Below are 22503 nucleotides of genomic sequence, written 5' to 3'. Positions count from 1 at the left end.
CATGAGCCTGTAATACTATATTCCGACTCAAAGGTGAGCCAGACAAACCTCCCTTCTATGCCTCTGAAGTAGTTATCGGTTTTCCAAATGAATGTCATCAGACTTCGATGGTAAGGCCCTTGGCAGGTAGGTAAATTCCTTTTCTGCAAAACAGGGAAGGGCTCCGAGATTGATTCAGTCAGTACTGTGGGGAGTCTGGAAATTTGAGTACATTCCTGATTGTCAATATAGTGGGTGAGTCATATAGTGGGGCAGCAAATAGCATTCAGTGGTGGGAGTCAAGGATGTTAAGCATCCCACAGAGAAAGGCATAGACCTGTCTTAACATCACACCACAGAACGAGAGTGAAAGATAGCCAAGGTCATCTTGGTTGAAACCTTTCCCTTAACCCAATACCGCTGCTCCATCAACTGGGCAGTCACCACAGCTAGAAACAGGAACCAGTAATGCATGTGCACAACTGATCCAAGACGGAAGATCGATCTAGGGAAAACTCAGGTTAGTTCTGGGCATGGAGCACAGATACTGGAGGGGCAGCATTAATCCTGAGTTTGCTCTACACAATCAGATTGGACAGGGAGGGGCAGCATTTGTACCTGAGTTTGCTCTATACAAATCAGATTGGAAGGGAGAAAATGAAGTTCCTGCTGCATCAAAACCAACCAGAGTCAAGAGAAGAAATTCAGCTGAATTACAGGGTTAATTAAGGACTGTAATGGAGGAACTGGGACTTCTAGCAAGCGCTCTATGCTTGCTAGAAGAAGCTAGCTCTGAGCAGGCTGAAGAGACAAAGGACTCACAGAGGGACACAGCAATGCTCATTCAGCTTGGCCTCAACTCATTTCTCCCAAGTGCAGCGCACAGGCTCTTTTACAGGTGGGAATCAAGAAATATCAGCATGGCAGAAAAAAAAAATCAGTTTGGTCAAAATGTTCACTGGGAAGAACAGTCAAGTCTTTACTGAGTCATTAGGGCAATCTTAATCCACGAAGCAAGACAAGAAAAAAAAGAAAAAACAGCATGGAAATTCAAAATGCTCATCTGAGATGACCACTGGAGAGGAAAAGGTGTGCACGGGAAAACGAGACAGGGCAAACACTAGTCTCAATGTTCCCAATCCTAATACAATGACTAACGCATGAGATGTGTCATAATGAAGCCAAAAAGCTGGCAATGTGAAGGCTGCCCTTGCCCCCAAATGGAACAGATTATTAAAACCAGAGCTGTCCAGGACTGCCACATTGGTATAGCACCCCAGTGGCCAGCAGTTGTGACTGAGCATCTGAGGTGCCCAGCAGCCCCTCGGGACACCTGCTTCAGAGTCGGTGATGACACTCCTCTAGAAAGACCAGGAGGATTGAGTCAGAAAGGGAAAGAATTAAACGGAGCTCATGGTGAAAATGGAGCCAAGTAAAAGCAGCAGCCTTACCCAGGTTGTAGTCTTTGTGTTATGGTCAATGAAGAAGGGTCGGCCGTTTGGTGCTATCCTCATCTCCCAGCCTGGTGGCAGGAAGCTCTGTGTGACTTTGTGTTGTGGTTTGGGGGAGTTGTAAGGTGATGGCTGAGGGGACTGTGGGTTGGAAAGGGTATCTTTCACAGCACGGCGTATGGGTGAATCCTTGGCACCCTAAGGAACAATAAGGAGTGTTAGAACTCTTCACCACGGGCCAATCCAACATGTCACAATGCAGCTGGTATCGTAGAGAGCTCTTTTTCAGAGACCAGTGAGGTAGAGGCTCCCCCAAACCCCCATTTCTCCATTTACTTTCAAACCAACCCTAACTTTTATGCTTTTCTATTGGTTAGATAGGCAATAGTATCAAGGATGAATAGCTACAATTCTTTGCCAGTCATGCCTGCCAATAAATAAATAAATAAATAAATAAACATTTTACACATGGAGATTTCAGAGCAGAGCAAGACAAGCCCTTGCTCTCAAAGAGCCCATAGTCTAATGAACGCACTGCCTGGTTTCAGAGCCCGGAAGGAGACCTCCATCAGTGGAGGCAGCCTCCTGGAATGACAGTCATTAGCCCACATTCCTGACAGTCTGGGAGTGCTGTCCCCAACTCCCACTGTGTCAGAGCTTGCCTCAGAGCCCTTTAATTTACTCATGCCTTCTCTGGCTTTTGATGTTCAGGGCAGCCACTAAAGCATGACAAGGATGACAAGCAAGCAGATGTCCAGCGATGACTTAAGAGATGAAAATACACATTAGAAACACGCACCCACATGATGGAAGTCCCTACAGTCAAAGAACATATGAACAAAGCGACCACTACGCTATAAAACCCAACAGACGCAATGGCTGCTCAGAAGAATGATGAGATCTGATGGCATGAGGCAAGAAAGAGCGAACACAACAGGGACGGCACAATACAGGGTCAGCAGAGAGTGCACCCACGGCCACGCATGGTGCCAGCCAAATGAGAAGGAAGGATCCAGAATGTGAGCTGGCCGAGACACAGAAGCATGTGGGAAGCCCGACAGAGCAGCCTTCATCGCCAACACATGGCTGCTCGGTGTGTGGAGCTGCCTCAGGAACAAAGTCCAGTTTAGAGAGAAGAGAGAATGAAGAGAAGCCACAGGACAGAGATGACCCTGGTTAGACGAGGTGGCCTTCTCACCTCCAGTGGGGCAGATAAAGTTACGGTTGGCGAGCTGAGACTACGTGGCCGGCGGATCTGGGGTTCGACTAGGTGGTTGTTACTGTTTGTGGCTGCTCCGGAGGCACCATCTTCTGCAAGCTATTTTGGAGGCAAACACAAGTTAGCTTTGTATGAGGATCTCCCTGCCTGTGATTAGGGGTATGAACCCCAATGATAACAACAACACACACAGCCATAATAGCAGGTCTGGCCTATTTAAAGCACAGAGAAAATAATTAGAGCTAATAATGGGGGCAAAGACTTGGGAAACACACTCAAGAGAAATAAAAATAAGCCACTGGCCAACTAAAAACTAATCTTGGAGAAAAAGAGATTTAGGGGGAGGGAGAGGGAGCTATCCATGGCCATAAGCTCACTTTCTCAAGGTGTTTTTACGTCACATTAAAATATATGTATCCAAGGACCAAGGCCTTCCTCAGGCAAACGTTCCACTGAGAGTAACACACACCTTTGGTGAGATCTGCTTTAAACATAGGCCTTTCCTAACAGGACATAAATACCATGCTAGGAGACTGGTCCTTACAGCTTGGCTGCTAAGGTCCTTGAGTCTGGGTTGGATGGTGATCTTCATACCTGCATGATTGGTCGAGTCCAAGTTGTGGTTCGGTTGTTATGATTGACATAGTATGTGCGTCCCTTAGCATCTTTTCTTTCTTCCCAGCCTGAAGGTAGGCCCGGCGTGGTATGTACATAGGCCACTGATGGCTGTTTGTGCAAGAAATTATTATTATTTAACAACTGGAATTTGTTTTCTGACCAGCTTAATAAAGTAATGTATCCCTAGAAATTATATTTTTCTGGGCAAGGTAAGTTTAATGCTGTCTGTACAGAAAAAAACAAACAAACAAACAAAAACCAACCAAACAAACAGAAAAACAAAACAAAACCCAGAACCCACAAAGAATATCTGGGAGTCTGAAACATACACACTGTAAGAGCTTCCACTCTCTTGTGAGACAGAAGGTAGCCGCATTTTTACAAAATCATCTCTTTGCCTCTGAAGTCTTAAATACAGAACCATTACCAAAGTGTCAGGAAAGAGAAACAATGTATCCAGTTGCTAAAGCTCATTGCTAAACCATAGTTCAAAAGACAATTTCAAGCCACCCAGCGCTTATGCCCAGAAGTGGAAGGCATACCCTGGAGACTCTCAGACAGCTGGCTGACCACAGCTGGTCAGTGCATAGCTCTTCCTGAGGCCCGGTGGACATAAACTTTCAGGGCAGTGTGTGACAGAGTTTCTCCTATGACTTGCACTCCTGTCTGAGGACATAATCTGCAGGATCTGTACGGTGTTTGTGCTCCCCAAGCCCTTGAGGTCCCCTAGACCTCTGGTGAAGAATTCCTATGGAGCCTCATATTAGAGGCAGTGTTTATCTTAGTGTAATGACACAGACCATATCCCTCACACAGTCTGTGGTGTGATGTCCAGTTTGAACTATAAATAGATAGTGCAAATTCTTTATTCTCTTTCTGTCTTATTTCTTTTCTTGAGACAGGGTTTCACTATGCCTTTGCTGGTCTAGGACTCAAATATAAACCAAGAAGGCCTTGAACTCATCGAAAGCCTGCCTCTGTCTCTCCAGTGCTGGGATTAGAGGCATGTGCTGCTACACCCAGCATGAATTCCATCTTTTTAAATGAAGAATTGCTGAGACTTTGGCTTTTGGAAGAAGCATCAAGAGCAACGTAGTCTGTGTAAACAGGTGCTAGAGTATGTAGGATGACTGGGTGATTGGCAGGAAAGAAGTGTCTAGGGTAAGCACTAGCCTAGAATGCCTGCATCTACGGTACTAAAGCACAGACCATGCCAGGGAAGCAATGATCTAGGAGAGACCTCTGAAAGACAGTACCTCCCAGGGCCAGCAAGACTTCTGGGAGGTTGAGGAACAACCCTGTTGCTCGGGGTACTACTTTCCCCAGTCGCATCTTCTCCAACCAGCCCTCTGCTGCTGCTGTTTTCTTGGAATTAGGCTGATCATGTGACTATCCTGTTACTGAGCCTTCTTTCTGTCCTGACCTAGCTACCCTGCTCACTACTAACTGATCTGGTGAAGGTCCTCAGAGCCCCGTGACCTTAGAATTAGAGGCAGCAAGAACATGTATATTGTGCATTCACTAAGGGCCGTGACTGCCCTCTGCGTCCTTGCTGAACTGACCAGCACACTCCAGAAAAAACAATTTGATAACTAACTGGAAAACAGCTGACTCTGGTTATTTCTAAGTCATGTTTACCAGGCAGGGAGACAGTATATATAAGGAACCTTCCTACTGAAAAGGCTCCTTGACATTTTCCCGGATAAGTCCTATAGGATTGGGGAATTCCAAGAACAACTAACCACACAGCATCCTATATCCAGGAACAAGACAACAACCAACAAAGACATGTAAGCTTGTATGACCATGAAAGACAGACCAAGTGGTCCACAGCATAAATGGAGGCCACCGACAACAAAGCCCTACCTCCCTTCCAGGACTTTTCATCTCGACTGCCTGATGTACTGTCATCTAAGCAAATAGACAATACTTCTGGCCACATACATTTTGACTTACTGTGGCTAATAATAGAGCACAACTGCTTTAACTACATGGAATATTAAATAGCACTTGCTACTGTTCTCCTTTATTGGTGAGTCATGTTTTAGGTACAGGGCATTTGATATGTTCTCAGAAAACTCAGTTCTAGAAACACCGAGGCTTTAACAAACAGATATCCACAACATCCATTCCTGGAACAGACAGTTTTGAAGCCACTGACAACCCTAATGGCTGAGATGTGTTATAATCTCAGAAGTGAACGGTCAGCTGCAGGAACTTCCTGCACCTGGGTTAGACAGACAGAGTTGCTAACAGGACTAGTTTCAAAAAGAAAGGCTAGCAAAGAGAATTCTGAATGTACCTAAAATGATCATTCCTCCTTCAACTAGGAATTTAGTCACATCTATGCAAGAAGCTGTTATATACCCTGCCTGACAGTATCCTCTCAACATGAGCATGTAGAACACCCTGTGCCCACGATTCCAGCTATTACGAACACATGGCCACCCAGGACACAAGAGCAGCAATGACAAGACTTGGTTTCACCAGACATCACTCGAATGGGCCCAGGCTTGAGTCTTTATTTGGCTTTTTATTACTCTATGTGAATGATGCTTCAGCTCCCAAGAGATAGATTAGGCAATCCAAACGTAAGCTGAATGTAACATCCGAGTTTTCATCCATAACTATATATACTGCTGAGGTGTTACGATTCCAAACAGGCATTAACTCCAGCCTCATGGTGGCCATGATCCATTCACTACAATGGAGAACAGGGTTGTGTTGAAAATGAGGAAGTCTATCCTTTGATACTGAGCACCAGAGCTTCGCCATGGCGCACCCAGACCCAGCCACAGTGGTATCTCAGGATATTTTTAGACTCAGTGAAGATCAAAGGACTCCGCTTCCTCACACTTTCTTTCTATCTGAAAGGGAGAGCCCGGGTGTAGCCCGGAGTAGTGACACAGTACATGGGCTCTTGCCATAAATCAAAAGGTCAGGATTCCTCAGATGCGGACCAGCACTTTCTCACAGTGTAGAAGCGCCACATAGGACGGTTACCATACACACAGCGTGGGAATGCCAGTCAGCATGGGAAATGTGCATAAACTGTGGTGTATTTCCACCTCTGAATGATTATTAACATAGCTGAGAAAACCGACCTAAGTTAAAAATAGTTTTCCCAGCATTATGTATGCAACATCATGCTGAACCCCTCTCCCCCAAATAAATAGCACCTACGTGTATATAACCGCAGCACACGCATGTTTGGGAGGGCACAGGAGTGAGGTTATATTTTACAGGACATTTCTGCCTGGCATATGCATCAAAGAGGAGGTCAGAGGGGAAAGTCATGCTGGGAGGCAGAACAGAAAACAGAGAGGATGAGAGAGAAATGGATGTGGTCCTTCCAAACCTATCTAGGTCCTGAGAAAGCATGGCGCATCATGGTAGGAGCATCTAGGAACTACCACTGCCAAGGCTTCAAAAGTAAAAGAGCAAACCAAATAAAAGGCCAACTTCACAGATGTAGGAGGACACAGGCGGGAAGAAGGCTTGAAAGGAGTAGCCCCAGAGGCTCATGGGATGACCTCAGATGGATGACCTAGTCCTGTCAGGTGATTTTTTACCACAGTCTGGTCCTCCAGCAGTTCAGTTTGTTCTGTCTTTTGCTACCATGAGCCATCATTAGCATGTCACAGCTATAAGCAGGCTGCAAATCCATGTATAATGTAACAACGTAACAATACACTGAGATGTATGAGACAGACCATCCCATGATGCTCTCTGCCTTGTAGCTCCACTACTCAGAGTAGGTTGTGTCGGAACAACCTGTAGGAGACCAACGAACTCCTGCAGACTTCTTTGAATTCTTTTGGAGGTGGAGCCTGGCTCTCCAGTAACCGACTGTTACATACACCACGGTGGTTTAGCAACCTTATGCTGTGCTCACTGCTCTGACTGCTAATCTGAGTGTCCTCTGTGTGATACTGAGTGCGAAACATCCTCCAGGAAATCAACTACTGGGGTGTAGTTAAAGTTCCTCACAGACAATAAGCAGCCACAGCACGCACGGCAAAGGTGGAAAAAGTCATAAAGTTCTTCAAAGAGTCACCTAAACTCGAATCAGCAAATACAGTCTGGCCTGACGTTAGGGATCAGCAGAAGACAATGAAAACAGCTAGTGAGGTTGAAATTACACACAGAAGTATAACTGCTATCAATCAGAATGAGAAAATGGTAACAACTGTAGGTACTTTCACCGAAATATCTTAATTGCTCCCTGCCCTAGGAATCTTATAAACACGTGTCCATTCCTGGAAATCAGACTTCTCGTAGCAGAGAGAGGTTACAGGTTAAGATGAAGACGCAGACAATCTGGTTCCCTGTTGAAGACGTGGTGTGGGAAATAGGAGTGCCCAGCCTCTTGCACACTTGGACTCACATGCACAGCCCTGAATGGCTCCTCTGGCTTCTCTCGCTCAACTGTGTTCAACAGCAGGAGAAAGCTTGGCAGGAATAAGACACTGACAAAACTCTCCTGGAAGTGCTCGAATTAAGCGTATTTAACCATGCTTGGTCTAATTGAATGATGCAGGATTAAAAAAGACTCCATTTTACCCAGTACCTTAGAGAACCCAAAACGAGAAGTTTAAGATAAGAAGCACACGTGTCCCTCTACCGTAGAGAAACTGACCCGATTTTGAAAATGGGAGGGAGCATGTTCATCATAATCAAAATAATAAACCACCCCACAGACTTTCACCGTAAGTGTTCAGTAACTGGGGTCATTACCGCTGAGTCCTCACCACCCGTGACAGTTGACGAACGGGCTCGCCTAGTTGGGGTGCTGGGCTGTTAAATGATAACGTATGTCAGTAATATGTATTTGGGAGGGAACCGTCCATTGCTTAGTAAGCCAGAAATCACTGCCGTGGCGATGCTGTGACAGGTGACTGAGATCAGTATCCCCGCTACCCACTGTGTCCAAAAGAAGCTGTGCACACCCCAGTGACCAGGAGTTCCTCTCTGTTCCACCGTGTTACCCCCAAAGAAGCTCAGGCTACATCCTTGACAGACACTTCAAATGTGACATCTTGTGCTTCCGCAGTCTAAAACTGAGCAGATTCTTACATCTGCAAATCTCAGAGAGGCCACTGGTGGTCAATGAGTGCAAAGCATCGTAAGGACAAGGGGACAGCCGAAATCATGGTTTCCAGGCAAAGGGACTCTGTGGCAAATAAAGCTGACACCGATTTTCCAAAAGGAGAGTGAGTAAGAATAGTGAATTTCTGCAGGACAATCAGGGAATCATCAGGTTGAGAAGGGTCCCCACCAGCCCGTCAGTCTACGGTTCTGTTTTGGGAGGTCTGTGCTGAAACCATCTCAGCTTGTTCTCAGCCGACCTACACAACGGACTCCGCAACCCAGTTTAGTACTTTGGCTGGTACGCATCACCTCATCTCGTGACCTTAAAAATAGTGACACCTAAATAAAAATGTCCTTTAAGGTCAAGAAATAAAATGCATATGAGAAAAAAAAAACATGGTTTCAAAAAATTCAAATTTGTTGCCCATCTTCAAGTTCATACACAATGAAGCAGGTGTTATAAGAGGACCTGCCGCAGTAAAAAGAAAATTAAAAAAAATGGGTGTGACGGTGCGTGTGAGTGATCTCAGCACTCAGGAGGGAAGAGAAGGAGATGGTTGCAAGCTGAAGGCTAGCCTAGAGTCCATAATTAGAGTTCCAGGCTGGCCTGGCATATAGACCAAGCCTTTGCCTTAATTCTCCAGCTTCCTCACAAACCCACAATAAACAAAGAACAAAACAAAACAAAAAAACCCCAAACCAAAACAACAACAACAGCAAAAACACAAAAAAAGCCAAGGTCAAATATCAAATTGAACATTTAAAACCACAGAATATTTTCACCTCCCAAAGAAGAAACCAACTTATGTAAATTATTTCTTGCGAGGCAATGTTCATCTGCCCTCCAATTTGATATTTACTTTAGCACACATACTGGATCTCAAAACTCCCTACATGCCCATGTGCACTCAGACTTATCACAGCTTTAGGAAGGAGAAACGGCAGCTGATTCTTCATTTGTGGAGCTGCCCTTATAGTTAACACTGTGGAGCTGAGCGTTTAAGCCATGGGTAATAAGGGGGAAAAAAAAATCAGGCTGTCTGGCTGGAAGAGTTCTTCCTGTTCAAAGGGATCAGTGAAACCCAGCTATGTTGCTGAATAGACCACCTAGTTTCAGTCATAGAAAGAGGTAAATTCGTTCTGCTGAGTGAAAAACCAGAGCAAGATTTTAGCATTTTGGAAGCTTGGTAGGTAGTTAGAATTCTGGGTTGGAAAGTCAAGACTCTTGCATAATTTACTCAGAAAATTTCAGATGTCTTGCTTATACGGTGAGTGGATCTACACAGGAAAAACTCTTTCTCAGCTCCAAGATTATAAATCAAAGCAGGCACGGGGAGGGCACAAAAAAACAAACAAAACAAAAAATTAAAAAAAAAAAAAAAACAAAACATAAAAAACAAAACCAAAACAGCTGAGGACTGGAGATGAGCGTTCGTTACCGGTGGAAGGTGAGCCTGCTCAGCAACCGTGTCGGTAACACTGCAGGACCGGAGCCTTGAGGAGGGCTCTCTCTGCTGCAGGGGAGGAAAAGACAGGCAGTGTTAACAGGAGAGTTCTCAGCACCGGCTCACACTTCCATGCCCTGCTCTTGACATCAGGAGGCAATCAAATGCCGCCTGTTCCCGGGACAGTAGCCCTTCCAGAGCTCGGTTTCAACTCTCAGTGTTTTCCAGCAGACCAGGATTTCAAAATAAGAGGAGGCCAAGACTGGAAGGGAGGAGAAAGAGGTCTCCACGACCCTTAAGAGGAACAAGAGGTCAACGGTCTTGCTCTGGGCAAATTCTCAAGTGTGAGAAATGGAGGAAAAGAGGAAAGAAAAAACAACATTTGGCTTTTTACCAGGTAAACATGACCATTGCCTGTCCTCCCTGCGAGGGCTGGGGGATTGTATTTAGCTTCCAAGTAGAAGAACCAGTAATGGACAGAGTGGGGCGGGGAAGCGAGGCACACCCCAAGACAATCCTGTGTGCCACACACAATGCTCCTCTCGCTTCTTTGCCTCGTGCATCTGAACAAAGACCCGAGAAGGTCACAGGCAGAATTGCTGGAAGAATGCTTGGCCACGCTACAGCCTGTAACGTGTGACTTTTAACACTGTATAGCTACGAACAGTGAGTTACAGTCAGGCAAAGCTAAGTGGTGGTGTTAGGGACGACCTGTGCCCTTCCACACTGGGCAGCGTGAGTCAGCCCCACTGCCCTTAAACACTAAGTGACCTTGAGCATCAAAAGTGGAGGAAGTTTCCCAAGGATATATGCTGTCACACTCTGGTCTTTAAGATATGTCAGTCAGGCTTGCGGAAGCACTAAATACAAGAGCTCCCAATTTACATCAACAGAGAAAACTAGGAATTTCTTTCCCATGTACTTTATATAAATGGCATATAGCTGCTATAATTTCTGCAATTCTTCCTCCTTTGAAACATTTTAAATACATGGCTTTGAGGCTTATGCTGTTTCCATAGCAACAGTTTTCCACTAATTCAAATATCTCATATATGCAGCCTTTTCTCTATCCACCTAGTACCGACTTTTCATCCCAGTGGTGTTTCTCTTTTTCAAAGATTTTTATAGAATTTTAATGTGGAAGTGCACAGTCACTGCAACTCACACAGCAGAGGCCAATAGCTTCGTTTGAGGACAACACCATAATTGAAGGGGTAATAACTCTGTACTTGGTGGCTTTTATGTTCCTTATGGTCTTCCTATCATTTTATGTTCTGTTGGCTCATCACAGTGATTATCGTTTGAGAATGCCATTTCCATCCTAGTGACAGCCACCATCCTCCCCAGTCCATCTTTAAGTCCAATTGCTTGAGAACCATGGTGTGCATGTGGTTTAATTCTGTACACACATGAGAATGACCGATAGGCTTTACCAGCAGTGTCTCACTGTTACATGCAAAGCTCTTTGTGGCTGACTTCATTCCTTCTCACTGAACTGAAACTTCTAGAAAGTATTTCTCTGAGGGCTGAGAAACCCAGGTCAAGTGTTATCTTGATGACCGGGCCACAGTTTCAGCCTTTTTCTCATCAGGAGTTCATATGCTGGGTTTTTTTGGGCTTCTTTGACCTCACAGGGACACTCACTACAATATCCCCTCTCCTTGTTTGTGAAATGGAAAGTGTGTAGAGTGTGAGTTTAGAAGACTGGTTGGGAGGCTCTGGGGCTCCTGATTCTCAACAGGAAATGCCCTTATGGCAAAGACATTGTTTTCATGATCCTTTTCCATAGGAACGAAAGCCTACAAGGTTTAACCTAGAAATTACAAAATCCACAGAATCTTCTTCCTTTGATTTTTTTTTTTTTTTTTTTTTTTTTTTTACAAACAAGAAAAAGCTGGTGACCTCTTTTTAAAAAAACTTTTTTTTTTTTTTTTTTTTTTTTTAACCTGCCGGTACCAATTTTCATCCAGAGCTGCCTCTTGTGGAGAAGGAAATCCTTTGCAGAGCCTGGGCTGACTGGAAGTAGATGCTTGGCCAGTGGATCTCAACCTTCCGAAGGCTGTGAGCCTTCAATACAGCTCCCCATGTTGTAGCAACCCCCAACCATTAAATTATTTTGTTGCTACTCCATAACTGTAATTTTGCTACAGTTATGAATCATAATGTAAATATCCAGTATGTGGGGCTTCTGATATGTGGCCCCTGTGAAAGTGGGTCATGACGCCCTTGGCTATCTGCGTACAAGAGAGCCCTCTAAAGCAACAACAAACGACTGATCACCAATGTTCAGCTTTTCTAACTTACGATCAGAGAACTAAACTGTTCCCCATTGGAGTCCGGAGTGATCTGCAACCTTCGGCTCAGTTCTTCCGACAGCTCCTGGGGGCTGGTCCGGGACACCGGGGAGGCGGGAGGTGGGGGCAGAGCCAGGCTGAGAGAATCTGCGGCCAAGTTCACTTCCTCTGAAATGGTCTCCCAAGGCTTTGGAAGAATCAGACATCAAGGTAAGTGCTAGGAGCTGGGGATTTACCTGCCTTCCTTCTAATGAAGGACACATCATTCGTAACCATCTGGGTTATCGTAATTAACGCCTACTTAGCACAAGGCACAAAATCTTCAAGATAGGCACAAGGAAGACAAGGCCACTGTCCCAATTAGCAGACCAGGAAATTTCATGGGGAGAGCCAACTGCTGAAGCAAGCGGTCAATTGAGAGGAGTGAGCACAGTGTGAAGGCACACCCAGTGGCCACAATCTTACTCCTGTGAAGGTACACTTCCGCTGTGGCAGCTTTTGGCCAGCCTCTGTTACAAATGGATTAGAAACACCTCAAGAATTGACAAGCAATTCTCATAGGGTCATCAGCACCAAGTTAAGATTGTCTCTGACTTATAACTTAATTCATCTCCTTTTCCAGCAACACATTGTTAACTGTTTCTAGAGAAGAGTTATCAATCAATATTCTCATCAACTCAGACTCGTACTTTTTTGGCAATGCCTCCTAAGATGTCAAGCAGTTCATTAGAAACTACCCCATGACACCCAGACAAGTGACCGAGCTCCCTGGGTTTTCTTAAAAATGATATGTTTAGTGTTGTATCGTGAGATTGGTTAGATCCCAGGGGAAAACCAGTCACTAAGCAAAAACATGTAAGACCTTCTTCACACCAGAATCCTGCTCTCCCCTTGATATTTATGCAAGTCACTGGACTTTGCCAAACATGGGTTTCACAAGCATTTTTTTTTTTTATGGTTCACTAATAGAAGGGAATCAGTTAGACATGAGGCCACAATCTTCACATGCAATACACAGTTTACCAAGGGGGAAAAATAAGATACAAAATCACCCTGGGGATGGTGGGAAGATGGAGTTGCTGAGCTTGACAGCATCTCTGGACATCATACCTCAGGGCCTTCTCCACCACCTTCAGAGGCTTCAGGCTCCAAATCTTCACTAATGTGCCTCCGAGAGCGGAAGCGTCGGTGTGCAGCCTCCTGGTTGATCTGCCTGATGTTATTGTCTGACTCTGAGGATACATCCCTGAAAGGAAAGTGAAGGGATGTGAGAAGAGACAGGGTATTCAGAATGAGCCCTCACTTATAGGCCACACACTGGCTAAGATGTCAACAATAAGGTGCAAGCAACCACTATGGGAAGTCTTCCTCTGTCTTCCAGATAGACCACACCGAGGCTCACCCTAACCCCAGAAGGAATTTCAGTGTATTGTACAAGAGTCAGAACATCTTTCAGACAGGATTGGCTGCAGAGTCCTCCCTATCCCTACAGACTTCAAAATCCTACAAGTTCAGTCCCTAAAATGGAATGGCTATTGTAAAACATGCACAACTTCCTGTGTACTTGAAATTATCTCTGGATGACTTACACATGCCTCATTCAAAGGAAGTATCCCACAAACAACTTATCCTGAAATATCTAGAGAGTAAAGATCAAGACAGACTGAGGTCAGCACAGGCCGAACATGTTTTCCTGAATAGTTACGCTCTGTGGTCGGCTGAACTCACAGGAGTGGAGGGACTGTGCACAGAGATATGGCCATTCCTCGAGCTGCACTTCAGTTTTTGAGAAGAGAAATCCAGGTCCTCCAGTTTGTGACAGACCAGTCCCTTGGAAGAATGTGACAAAGCAGCCAATCTGGGTCATCAGTAATTGACTGAAGGGCACTGACAGCACAAATTCAAGGCTGTGGTCCCAAGGGGACATCTCCTGTAGTGTGTGACTTACTTTTAACTGCACATCATAAGATTGCATGCAATCCCCTTTCCTCAACAACCTGTTTCTAAAACTCCAAGTGCACCACAGGGGCTGACCCCGCAAACAGGCCTGTAGTAAGAACATGGCGCTGTCACAGCCCATCTGTTTGTTTTGTTGACTGAGGATTTTAAGTTAGGATCCCAGTTAAGAACTTATCCTTGAAAATGACTTAATCGACTACATCTTAAAAATATCTTGCAGTACGTGACAGGTGATGGTCTTTTGGGGGAACCTCAGCGACATGTTTCTGGAGTAGACGTCTAGACCCCATTCACAGGCATTTGCAAACATGCTTCAGTCTGACTCAACATCTAATGAGCGCAAACTATGTTGCAGGTTAATGTTCCAAAACTGTTGAGAATGTTAGTTCAGGTGAACTGATGGGTGTTAATAATCGACAGCCTATCACAGATTCTTCCTCAAGTAAGGATTTAAAAGTCTCCAGTACTTTCAAACTTATTTGTATTCTAAACAGAGTCCCCTGGGCCTCTGAGTAACAAATAGATTCAATGAGCCACGGTGTCAGAGGATGACAGTCTGAATAGTCAAATATTTCTATCAAACATCTTTGCACTATCAACTTTAGGATTGAAGGAGGTAGTGTGAAAGTTAGTTTCTATTTAATCCATGGGTAAATTATAATTCTTTGTTACTAAAATATGAATTAAAGAAATTTTATTATATTTGAATACACAATACATAAATTTGTTGCATTAACAAAACAGATTGTTACATTAAGCATAATCAGAATAAACTTGTACACTAAATAGAGATATCTTTAGAAAATTGATATTATTATGGATATAATTATAATTCAGAAGTATACATGTATAGTAATAATGCTTCTAAAAGTACAAAAAATGGCACTGTTAACTGTTAGAAAAATACCATATTGCATTTATGATGTATTGTCCTTTTTAAAAAAATGCCCAATTATTAAGTATAAAATAAATTATTAAACATAAATGTAAAATTAGAATGCACTTATAAAGTCTATAAATGACCTCGGGAAACACAGAGGAAGCTAGTGAGTACCCTCTTTATCTATTTTTTTTTTTATTAGTTTCCTTTCCTCTTTTCTTTTCTTTTCTTTAAAAAAAATTATTATTAGATAAGGTCTCCCTATGTAGCCCTAACTGGCCTGGAACTCACTATGCAGACCAGGCCGACCTTTTTACTCACAAAGATACACCTGCCTCTGTCTCCTATGTGCTTATATTAAAGGCATTTGCCACTACATGTGGCCCTGTCTTGATTGATAAAGGATGAAAATGCCTTGGAATTGGGATGTGCATGCCTGGCGTGGTAACAACCTGCCAAGGGAGTGAAAGCAGCATGGGGGGTGGCACGCTGGAGCGGCTCATGGACTGCCGGGTCAGAGGGAAGGGGTGGAGCGGGAACCAGGAACCAGGTACCACATTTATAGTATTTTTCGAAACATAAAACCACTTGTTTTTTTTTTTTTTTTTTTTTTTTTTTTGGCCAATCATTCATTTAACACTGTATTTTGCTGAGCTCTTATTTGAATCCGGTGTCCTCAGATAAAAGCCTCTTGATTAAAATATTTTCTCACAATATATTATTCTATGAAGGGTGCTGGAACATTCTATAAAAATTGAATTACAGAAATTATTGTTTTTTTACCTAAAAGCAAAAGATAATTGTTCTGGAGGTCCTAGGGATTCTTGCCGAGTCAAGTAATGTAAAGGAGAGATAAATCCAAATCAATAAACTACAGAGGGGCTAAAGCAGATGCCGTGGAAACTGACTTCTGCCAATCAAACTGCTTCCCTGCTTTTGAGATCTGTTTCACATGTAAGAAACCACACTTAAGTAACTGACATTTAAATAGATTTGGGTTAAGTAATACCCCAAACTATCACCCAATCTCATAGATGATGTGGTTTAAATATCTGGCAAGTGTTATCTTAGAATCACTTCAGTAACAACTATACCCATGTCCTCCTCAACTAAAGACATGCACGGCACTTATTAATAAAGGTGAATAATCTCAGTTCTGTGTCAGCCACTGAGATTTCTTCCCGGTCTTGCTTCAGATGTCACATGGTGCTGGCTACCACACAGCCACTTTGGTTGTACTCCTGTGCTGTTTAGCTCAGATGGATGCTGCTATTTTGCTAACAGAAACCATGCCCAAGGTAGATCCAAAGACATTTCTACTCCAAATACATACAATACTTAAAATGGCTTATCAAACTTCTAAGTGCAGTGATCATCAAAGAAAGACAACAGCAATAAATCTAAAGTATCCACAAAGCCACTTATATTTAAGACCCCAACAAAACTATGTGCATCTTGTCTGAGAAATAAGCTAAGGCCATACTGGGCAGTGCAAAATGGCCAAGGACAACTGATCTTCCCAAGAATCTACTGAGAGGCCCAGGGATGACTGCCTGCCTATTCATGGATCCAGATTCTATAAGCTCTACCCTCAGACCATATAAAATGCCAGCTAGCTGACTTGGCCACCCTCTCTAGCCAACTCCCTCAATTATACCTTTCAACCTTCTAAGGGTAAGGGGGTTTGTAAGAACAGCCTCTAGCATTTCTGGCTATTACCGACCTAAAGAACAGAAACTGGGAAATCTCTTTTGCATTGGGTTGAAGGGAATAAGATCTCACATGTGAGCACATGCATCTGCCTTGATAGCAATTCTAAGAACTGATCATGTGGAATATCTCCTTGGTAATATTAATTAATTAATATTAGTTAGTGCTGCTGGTTTGGCTTCTCTGAAGCTCACAGTGCCCACGGTAACTCCTTGCATCATGGGTACCTTGGCTCTGCCTCTTACTCCACATTGATAGGCTTAAGTTTTGCTGCTCACTATTATTTAACAAAAGGGCACTTCAAAATCTTTCTTTAAAACAGTAATTGAGGTTTATCTAGGATTTATTTATTTTCTATCATCAAATAAATCATTTTGCAACAAAAATTACTAAGGGAACAGGCATCAGCCACCCCGAGCTCTCGCTCTCTAAGCTAGTAGGATGTGGAAATAAACAGTAATTACTAATTTTGACTTTGCAAATCTCCCGTGCATTTCTAAATATACTCAAGGCAGTGATACAAAAATGTTCTGAAAAGTAAATAAAATAAAATAAAATAAAAGAAGCTTTGGTGAGTTTCATCATCAAATAATGCAAAAGAGTAAGAAGGTAAGACATTAAAGCAAGCCAATCTGCCTTCAGCTTTCCATCCTGGGTCAATCAGGAGAGGAAGCCGAGTAAGAGGGGAAGCAAGGCAACTGTCAAACCAACGAGGAATCCAGGAAAAGCATATTTCAGTGATCCCAGAAGTGGCACAGAATAACTCCAATCATAGTACCACAGGACAACAGCCTCTTCCATGGCTGTCTGTCTGTCTATCTGTCATGTCCCTCTGTCTTTCATTTCTGTCTGTCTGTCAGTCATGTCTCCCTCCTCCCTCCTCCCCCTTCTCTCCCTCCCACTCCTTCCTTCTTCCCCAAGCCTGTCCTGGAACTACCACCCTTTCCTCTGCAGGGTAAGGCACAGCATCCCTGCCATCTGGTACTACTTACATCAAGCTGGGTCGGTGCCACTGCGTACTCCTGTTGTTGTGGTTGACATAGTAAGTTCGGCCTAAATTGTCCACTTTCTCTTCCCATCCTGGTGGGAGGGGAGGTGGAGGGAGCTCCTCCTGGTGCTGGGAAGCTGAGTCGTTTGAGTCAACAACTTCCCATCCATGCTGTGGAGTAAAGTCAAGGGGAGTCATGAGTCTGGGCTCCAGATCATGGGAGAAGACAGTCCCAGTGTGATATCCTCTCCCTTACTCTGAGTCTTATGGTGGTTTTCTGCGTCACACTGAGATAGATTTTCTATCCAGGAGAAAAACCAGTTCAGGGTTCCAAAACTCATTTGAGCAATGGCCAGTTAGTTGACCATGCCAGCTTCTAAGAAGACTGCACCACATCTGGATGGATACTCCACATACTTTCTTTGCATTTAAAAGAAAACATTCATTTATTTGAGTATGCGTGTTTACATGCAAGCTCATGTGTGCATACACAGCACAAGCGTAGAGGTCAGAGGACAACTTGCATGGTTAGGCTCTTTCCTCCTACTACGTGGGTTCCACGGATCAAGACAGTTTTGACTGATGAGCAGTAACATGCTGCGTCATCTTGCCAGCCCCGTTTAGTTTCTTAAGTCACATAATAATTTTTACACATCCATTAGGTACAGTGAATCAATGACCTCTAAGGCCGCACAAAGCCAATGACATGGGACATGCCAGAGCTGCCACTGCCTTCATCCTTTCAACACCACCATGAAGTATGCATGTGTGTTTGAAAAGAAAGCATGGTCTAGGATACAGGTGTAGGGACAAGGCTATTGGTCTCCAAGGAGGATGGCCTGGTGCTGGTAGGACAGGAGATGACAGTGTCCCCCCTTCTGTGTGACAGTTGTGAGCCAGAAGTTGTCTAGAGATCATGGCAGTTGCCTAGGCATTGCGCAAACAGACTTCATGGTGCCCGGGTCAGAGTTACGCTGTTCTGACACATATCTTCAGCATTAAGTATTGCTTTCCTAACATCCCCTGGTAAAGCCAGCGGAAAATCAACCGATTCACTGGTTACCGCACTTGGAAGACAAGAAGAGAGTAAACAATTCCTTGGATTTCACACACCCCAATCTGTTGCTTTGCTTGGGCAATATCAACTTCTACTGTGGCCTGCCACCCACTTCAGTCCCTGTTACTTGGTGACAGCTGTGGATGCCTACAATGAAACCCTGCCCGGTAAGGTGGCCTCTTGGTTGGAGGGGGTTTGGTCAACCTGCCCACCATGCATGTGGAACAGCTGCAAACATATGAAAACGGCCAGGGAGATCTTGTTCAACGGGGGCTTTAAGCACAATATGAGAACCGTGCTAAGGGAACAACGCTGTCTACAGCATATGCCGAGACAGTACAATGGAACCCACAGTACAGAAATGTGACCAGAAAGTGAAGAACCCACTGTGTGAGGAAGGGGACAGAGAATATTCTTCTGGATAGCTAATTGCAAACTGGCATTTCCCAAGGAGGGCTTCTGCATTATGTGCTGTTACTCGTGGACTAAATGAATCAGAAATGGGGAGAGTGTTTCTAAATAGCTCCATCCGCTCTAGAGTAATTTCAAGTGCTAAGAGGAACTAAAAAAGAATTGGAAACCCAAGGCAATAATAGGCAGTTTCTGGCAGTAGGGTTGCCACAGAAGATGCTCTTGTTCGGCTGTGCAACATCCTCCTTAGGCTAATGTATTTGAACACCCAGTGTCCAGCTGCGGGTGGTACTCAGAAAGGTTGGGGAACCTTAGAAGGTGGAGCCTTGTTGGAGTCACCGAGGCCTTGTCAATTTACAGCCAAATCCTGTTTCTGTCCACTTTCTGCCTCCTGACAGTGACACAGTCTGACCAGCTGCTTCTCGCTCTGACTTCCACTACCTCCCCACCACGATGATCTTCCCTGGCTCGAAATGCGAGCCTTTCTTCCTTAAGTGGCTTTGGAGGGGTATTTTGTAATAGCAGCCAGACAAATAACTAAAAGAGCCGTGTGAAGAGCTGCCCGCCCTGTTATTTGTGTTCTGACACAAGATGGGAATTTCACTTTGGCTAAAACAGTCACATACGGGAGGACTTCCAAGGACAGACTCAGGGTTTATGTATGGGAATTCAGATCTAAGTTTACAAACATCCACTTCCTCCAGTGATGGAGTCTCCAAGTGAAATTCAGGTGGGATGGGCAGCCTGGAAGCAGCCAGGGGCCGTGGCCGTCTCTCCTACCTCCATGTCGTCCCTCTGCTCACTGTTCTCTTCATCCTGACCTCCATTTTTCGGCATGTAGGCCATTTTCAACCTCAGAAACCCCTTGACGCGAGATTTATGGCTGCATACAGGAAGAGAACCAGTTGTAAAGGATATGGTTTATTTCCATTCTTCTTGTTTAAGGCGTTTGCTGAACCTGTCCTCAGAGAAACCAGCACTACAAACACTCACCCCTATACCTAGCCACAAGCCTCACCCCTACATCCACCCTCAAGCCTCACCCCTACACCCACCCTCAAGCCTCACCCCTACACCCACCCTCAAGCCTCACCTCTATACCTATCTGCAAGCCTCACCTTCTAGGTCGCAGGAGAAAATCCTTAAATGTATAGGGTCTCTCCATGGTTGGATCTTCTGTCTGGGGAAAGAAAAACAAATTAGCAGAAAAGCAACATTAATAACAATTCCATATTTTTGACACTCTTATCAGGAATATGAAAAAAATATTTTTAGGACACGGCAAGGGTAAAAAAAAAAAAAATGAGCTGGCTCCTCAACAGGTACTTTGTCGATTAATTAAACACCGTGGAGGCCCACAGAAGCTTGTCTACTTAAGATCCACTAGATGTCACTATCTACATCGGGTTCTTGTAGTCAAGCCCAGCCAAAGACAAATGACAAAATTATAGCCACCATGGCCAAGTATAATTTCTAACTGCAGGGTATGACCTCAATCTCCCAGAGTCGATTAACTTGGAAAACCAGCGGTCAGTGGTGCCTCATTATCCCTGTGACTGAAGAAACCTAAACACAGAGTTAAACAGAATGCAAGGCCCAGCCTCGGATGCAGCTTCACGCCGCACATTAAGATACAGAGTCCTCGGCCTGAGCGAGTTGATACTATCTCCCAGGCAAAGCTTCCAGGGAGCCCTCCTCACCCCCACTGGGCTTATTTCATGAAGCTCTGAGTGAAACTGGGCCGTGTTTCTTAGTTTGTCAACTTGACACAAACTAGAATTATCTGGAGAGAGGAAACCCCACATGAGGAACCACCCCCAAGAGATCAGCTTTTTGACATGTCTGCCCAATATTTCCTTGATTAATGATGGCCGTGGGAGGGCCCAGCCTCCTGGGAGCAGTGCCATCCTGAGTCAGTGGTCCTGGGGGTTATATAAGAAGTTTGGTAGCTTCCTCCATGGTCTCTGCTTCAGTTCCTGCCCTGGCTTTCCTCCATAATAAACCTTTCCCTCCCAAGTTGCTTTTGGTCCACGATGTTTATCACAGCAACAGAGACTCAAACAATAACACAGGATGAATACTCATTTGGTAAGACATTGGGATTCATTTTAATGTGCAAAGTTGGCTAATAAAGCAGTAAATTGTGGAAAATTTGTGCCATTATTTTTAAAATGTCCCATGTAGTTGAACCTGAAATACTTGATCTGTCAAATTAAATGCAATCCAAAATATTTGCTTTTATAGGAAGAGAGGCAAACCACAATACAACAATATATTACGTTAAAAGAACAAAAAGAGAGTATATATATTTACATTTGAATTCTGTTTTTCATTTCTTCCTAATGGCTTTCTACTCTCTTATTCCCTCCCCCTTCCTGGAATGCATATACTTGATTGTGTTTCTGTGTGCTGGCCAAAGGACAGCCTTGGGCACCAACCACCTCTTTTTCCTCTCTCACTGGTCCGATACTCATTGATTAGGCTAGTGTGACTGATCAGAAACCCAGGGTGGGGGTGAGGGCATCTTCCTTCACTTCCTCACTGCTGAAATTATAAGGCATAAAGTACATACATATGTACACACCACAATGCTTTTTCATTTATTGGCTTTATATGTTTTTCTTAGACAATGTATCTTGATCAGATCCTTTCCTGCCCCTTACAACTTCTCCTAGATTCTCCCTGTGTCTCTACACACCTAAGTTCAAGTTCTGCCTCTCTTTTGAAACCCCTAAAATCAAACCAAACAAACCCCAAGGACAAAATATACCAATGAAACCAATCCTAACCAAAAGCACACAAAAACACGGAATCTGTTTTGTGTTGATCAATTCATCCTGCACACGAGACCTACCCTGGAGAGCGGCTGATATGACCAAGGTTGCTCTGTTGGAGAAGCTGATTCTCTGTTTCCCAGCAGGCATCAGCTGCAAACAGCTACTTGGTTAGGGACTGAACTTAGTCTACCTCCCCTTCTTCACGCTGGGAACTTTTATTTCCTGGCTTGAACTTGTGCAGGTTTATGCACACTGTCACCATGAGTTCTTATGTGTGTCTGCCCTGTTGGGTCTGGAAGGCAGTTTTCATGTGGGCTCTGGAGACCGAACTCGACTACTTTAGTTTTCACTTTACCTTCAGAGCCACCAGCAAACTTTGCCCTATTCTTACTACAATGATATGAAAATTCCTTCCTACGCCTGTCAATTGTGTGGTTTCCCTGACAATGGTTCATACTCGAAGCCTTAGCCATCTCATGAATAGATCGTTTCTAACCCTGACATGAAGCCTGACAATTAGTCAGCGCTGGGTGGTTCTCCCGAGCTCCCTCAGAGAGCCCATCTTAAACTCACCTATATGACCTTGTGTTCTATGCCTCTGATAATCTGTTCCTTGCCATGGGC

General features: G+C 44.2%; 1 protein-coding gene across 11 annotated transcripts in view; it reads right to left on the bottom strand.

Moving 5' to 3' along the window:
- NEDD4L (NEDD4 like E3 ubiquitin protein ligase) overlaps window positions 1-22503 on the bottom strand; it is a 302617-nt gene that overhangs the window by 39094 nt on the left and 241020 nt on the right. For 4 of the 11 annotated variants that reach the window (XM_080920294.1, XM_080920285.1, XM_080920284.1 and 1 more), the window contains 10 exons: window positions 20221-20282; window positions 19883-19985; window positions 17639-17805; window positions 13208-13343; window positions 12108-12284; window positions 9798-9872; window positions 8005-8064; window positions 3244-3375; window positions 2629-2748; window positions 1431-1628 (listed from right to left, as the gene is read on the bottom strand). In XM_080920294.1, coding sequence (XP_080776420.1) covers window positions 1431-1628; window positions 2629-2748; window positions 3244-3375; window positions 8005-8064; window positions 9798-9872; window positions 12108-12284; window positions 13208-13343; window positions 17639-17805; window positions 19883-19985; window positions 20221-20282 — 1230 coding nt within the window. The remainder of the gene's footprint in view (window positions 1-1430; window positions 1629-2628; window positions 2749-3243; window positions 3376-8004; window positions 8065-9797; window positions 9873-12107; window positions 12285-13207; window positions 13344-17638; window positions 17806-19882; window positions 19986-20220; window positions 20283-22503) is intronic. The other 7 variants (XM_080920286.1, XM_080920288.1, XM_080920289.1 and 4 more) reach the window with 4 other exon arrangements.

Source organism: Micromys minutus, assembly GCF_963924665.1.
Source record: "Micromys minutus genome assembly, chromosome: 8".
Taxonomy (NCBI): Eukaryota; Metazoa; Chordata; class Mammalia; order Rodentia; family Muridae; genus Micromys; species Micromys minutus.
Note: the sequence above shows the minus strand (reverse complement) of the source record. Positions and strands in the feature narration are given on the sequence as shown.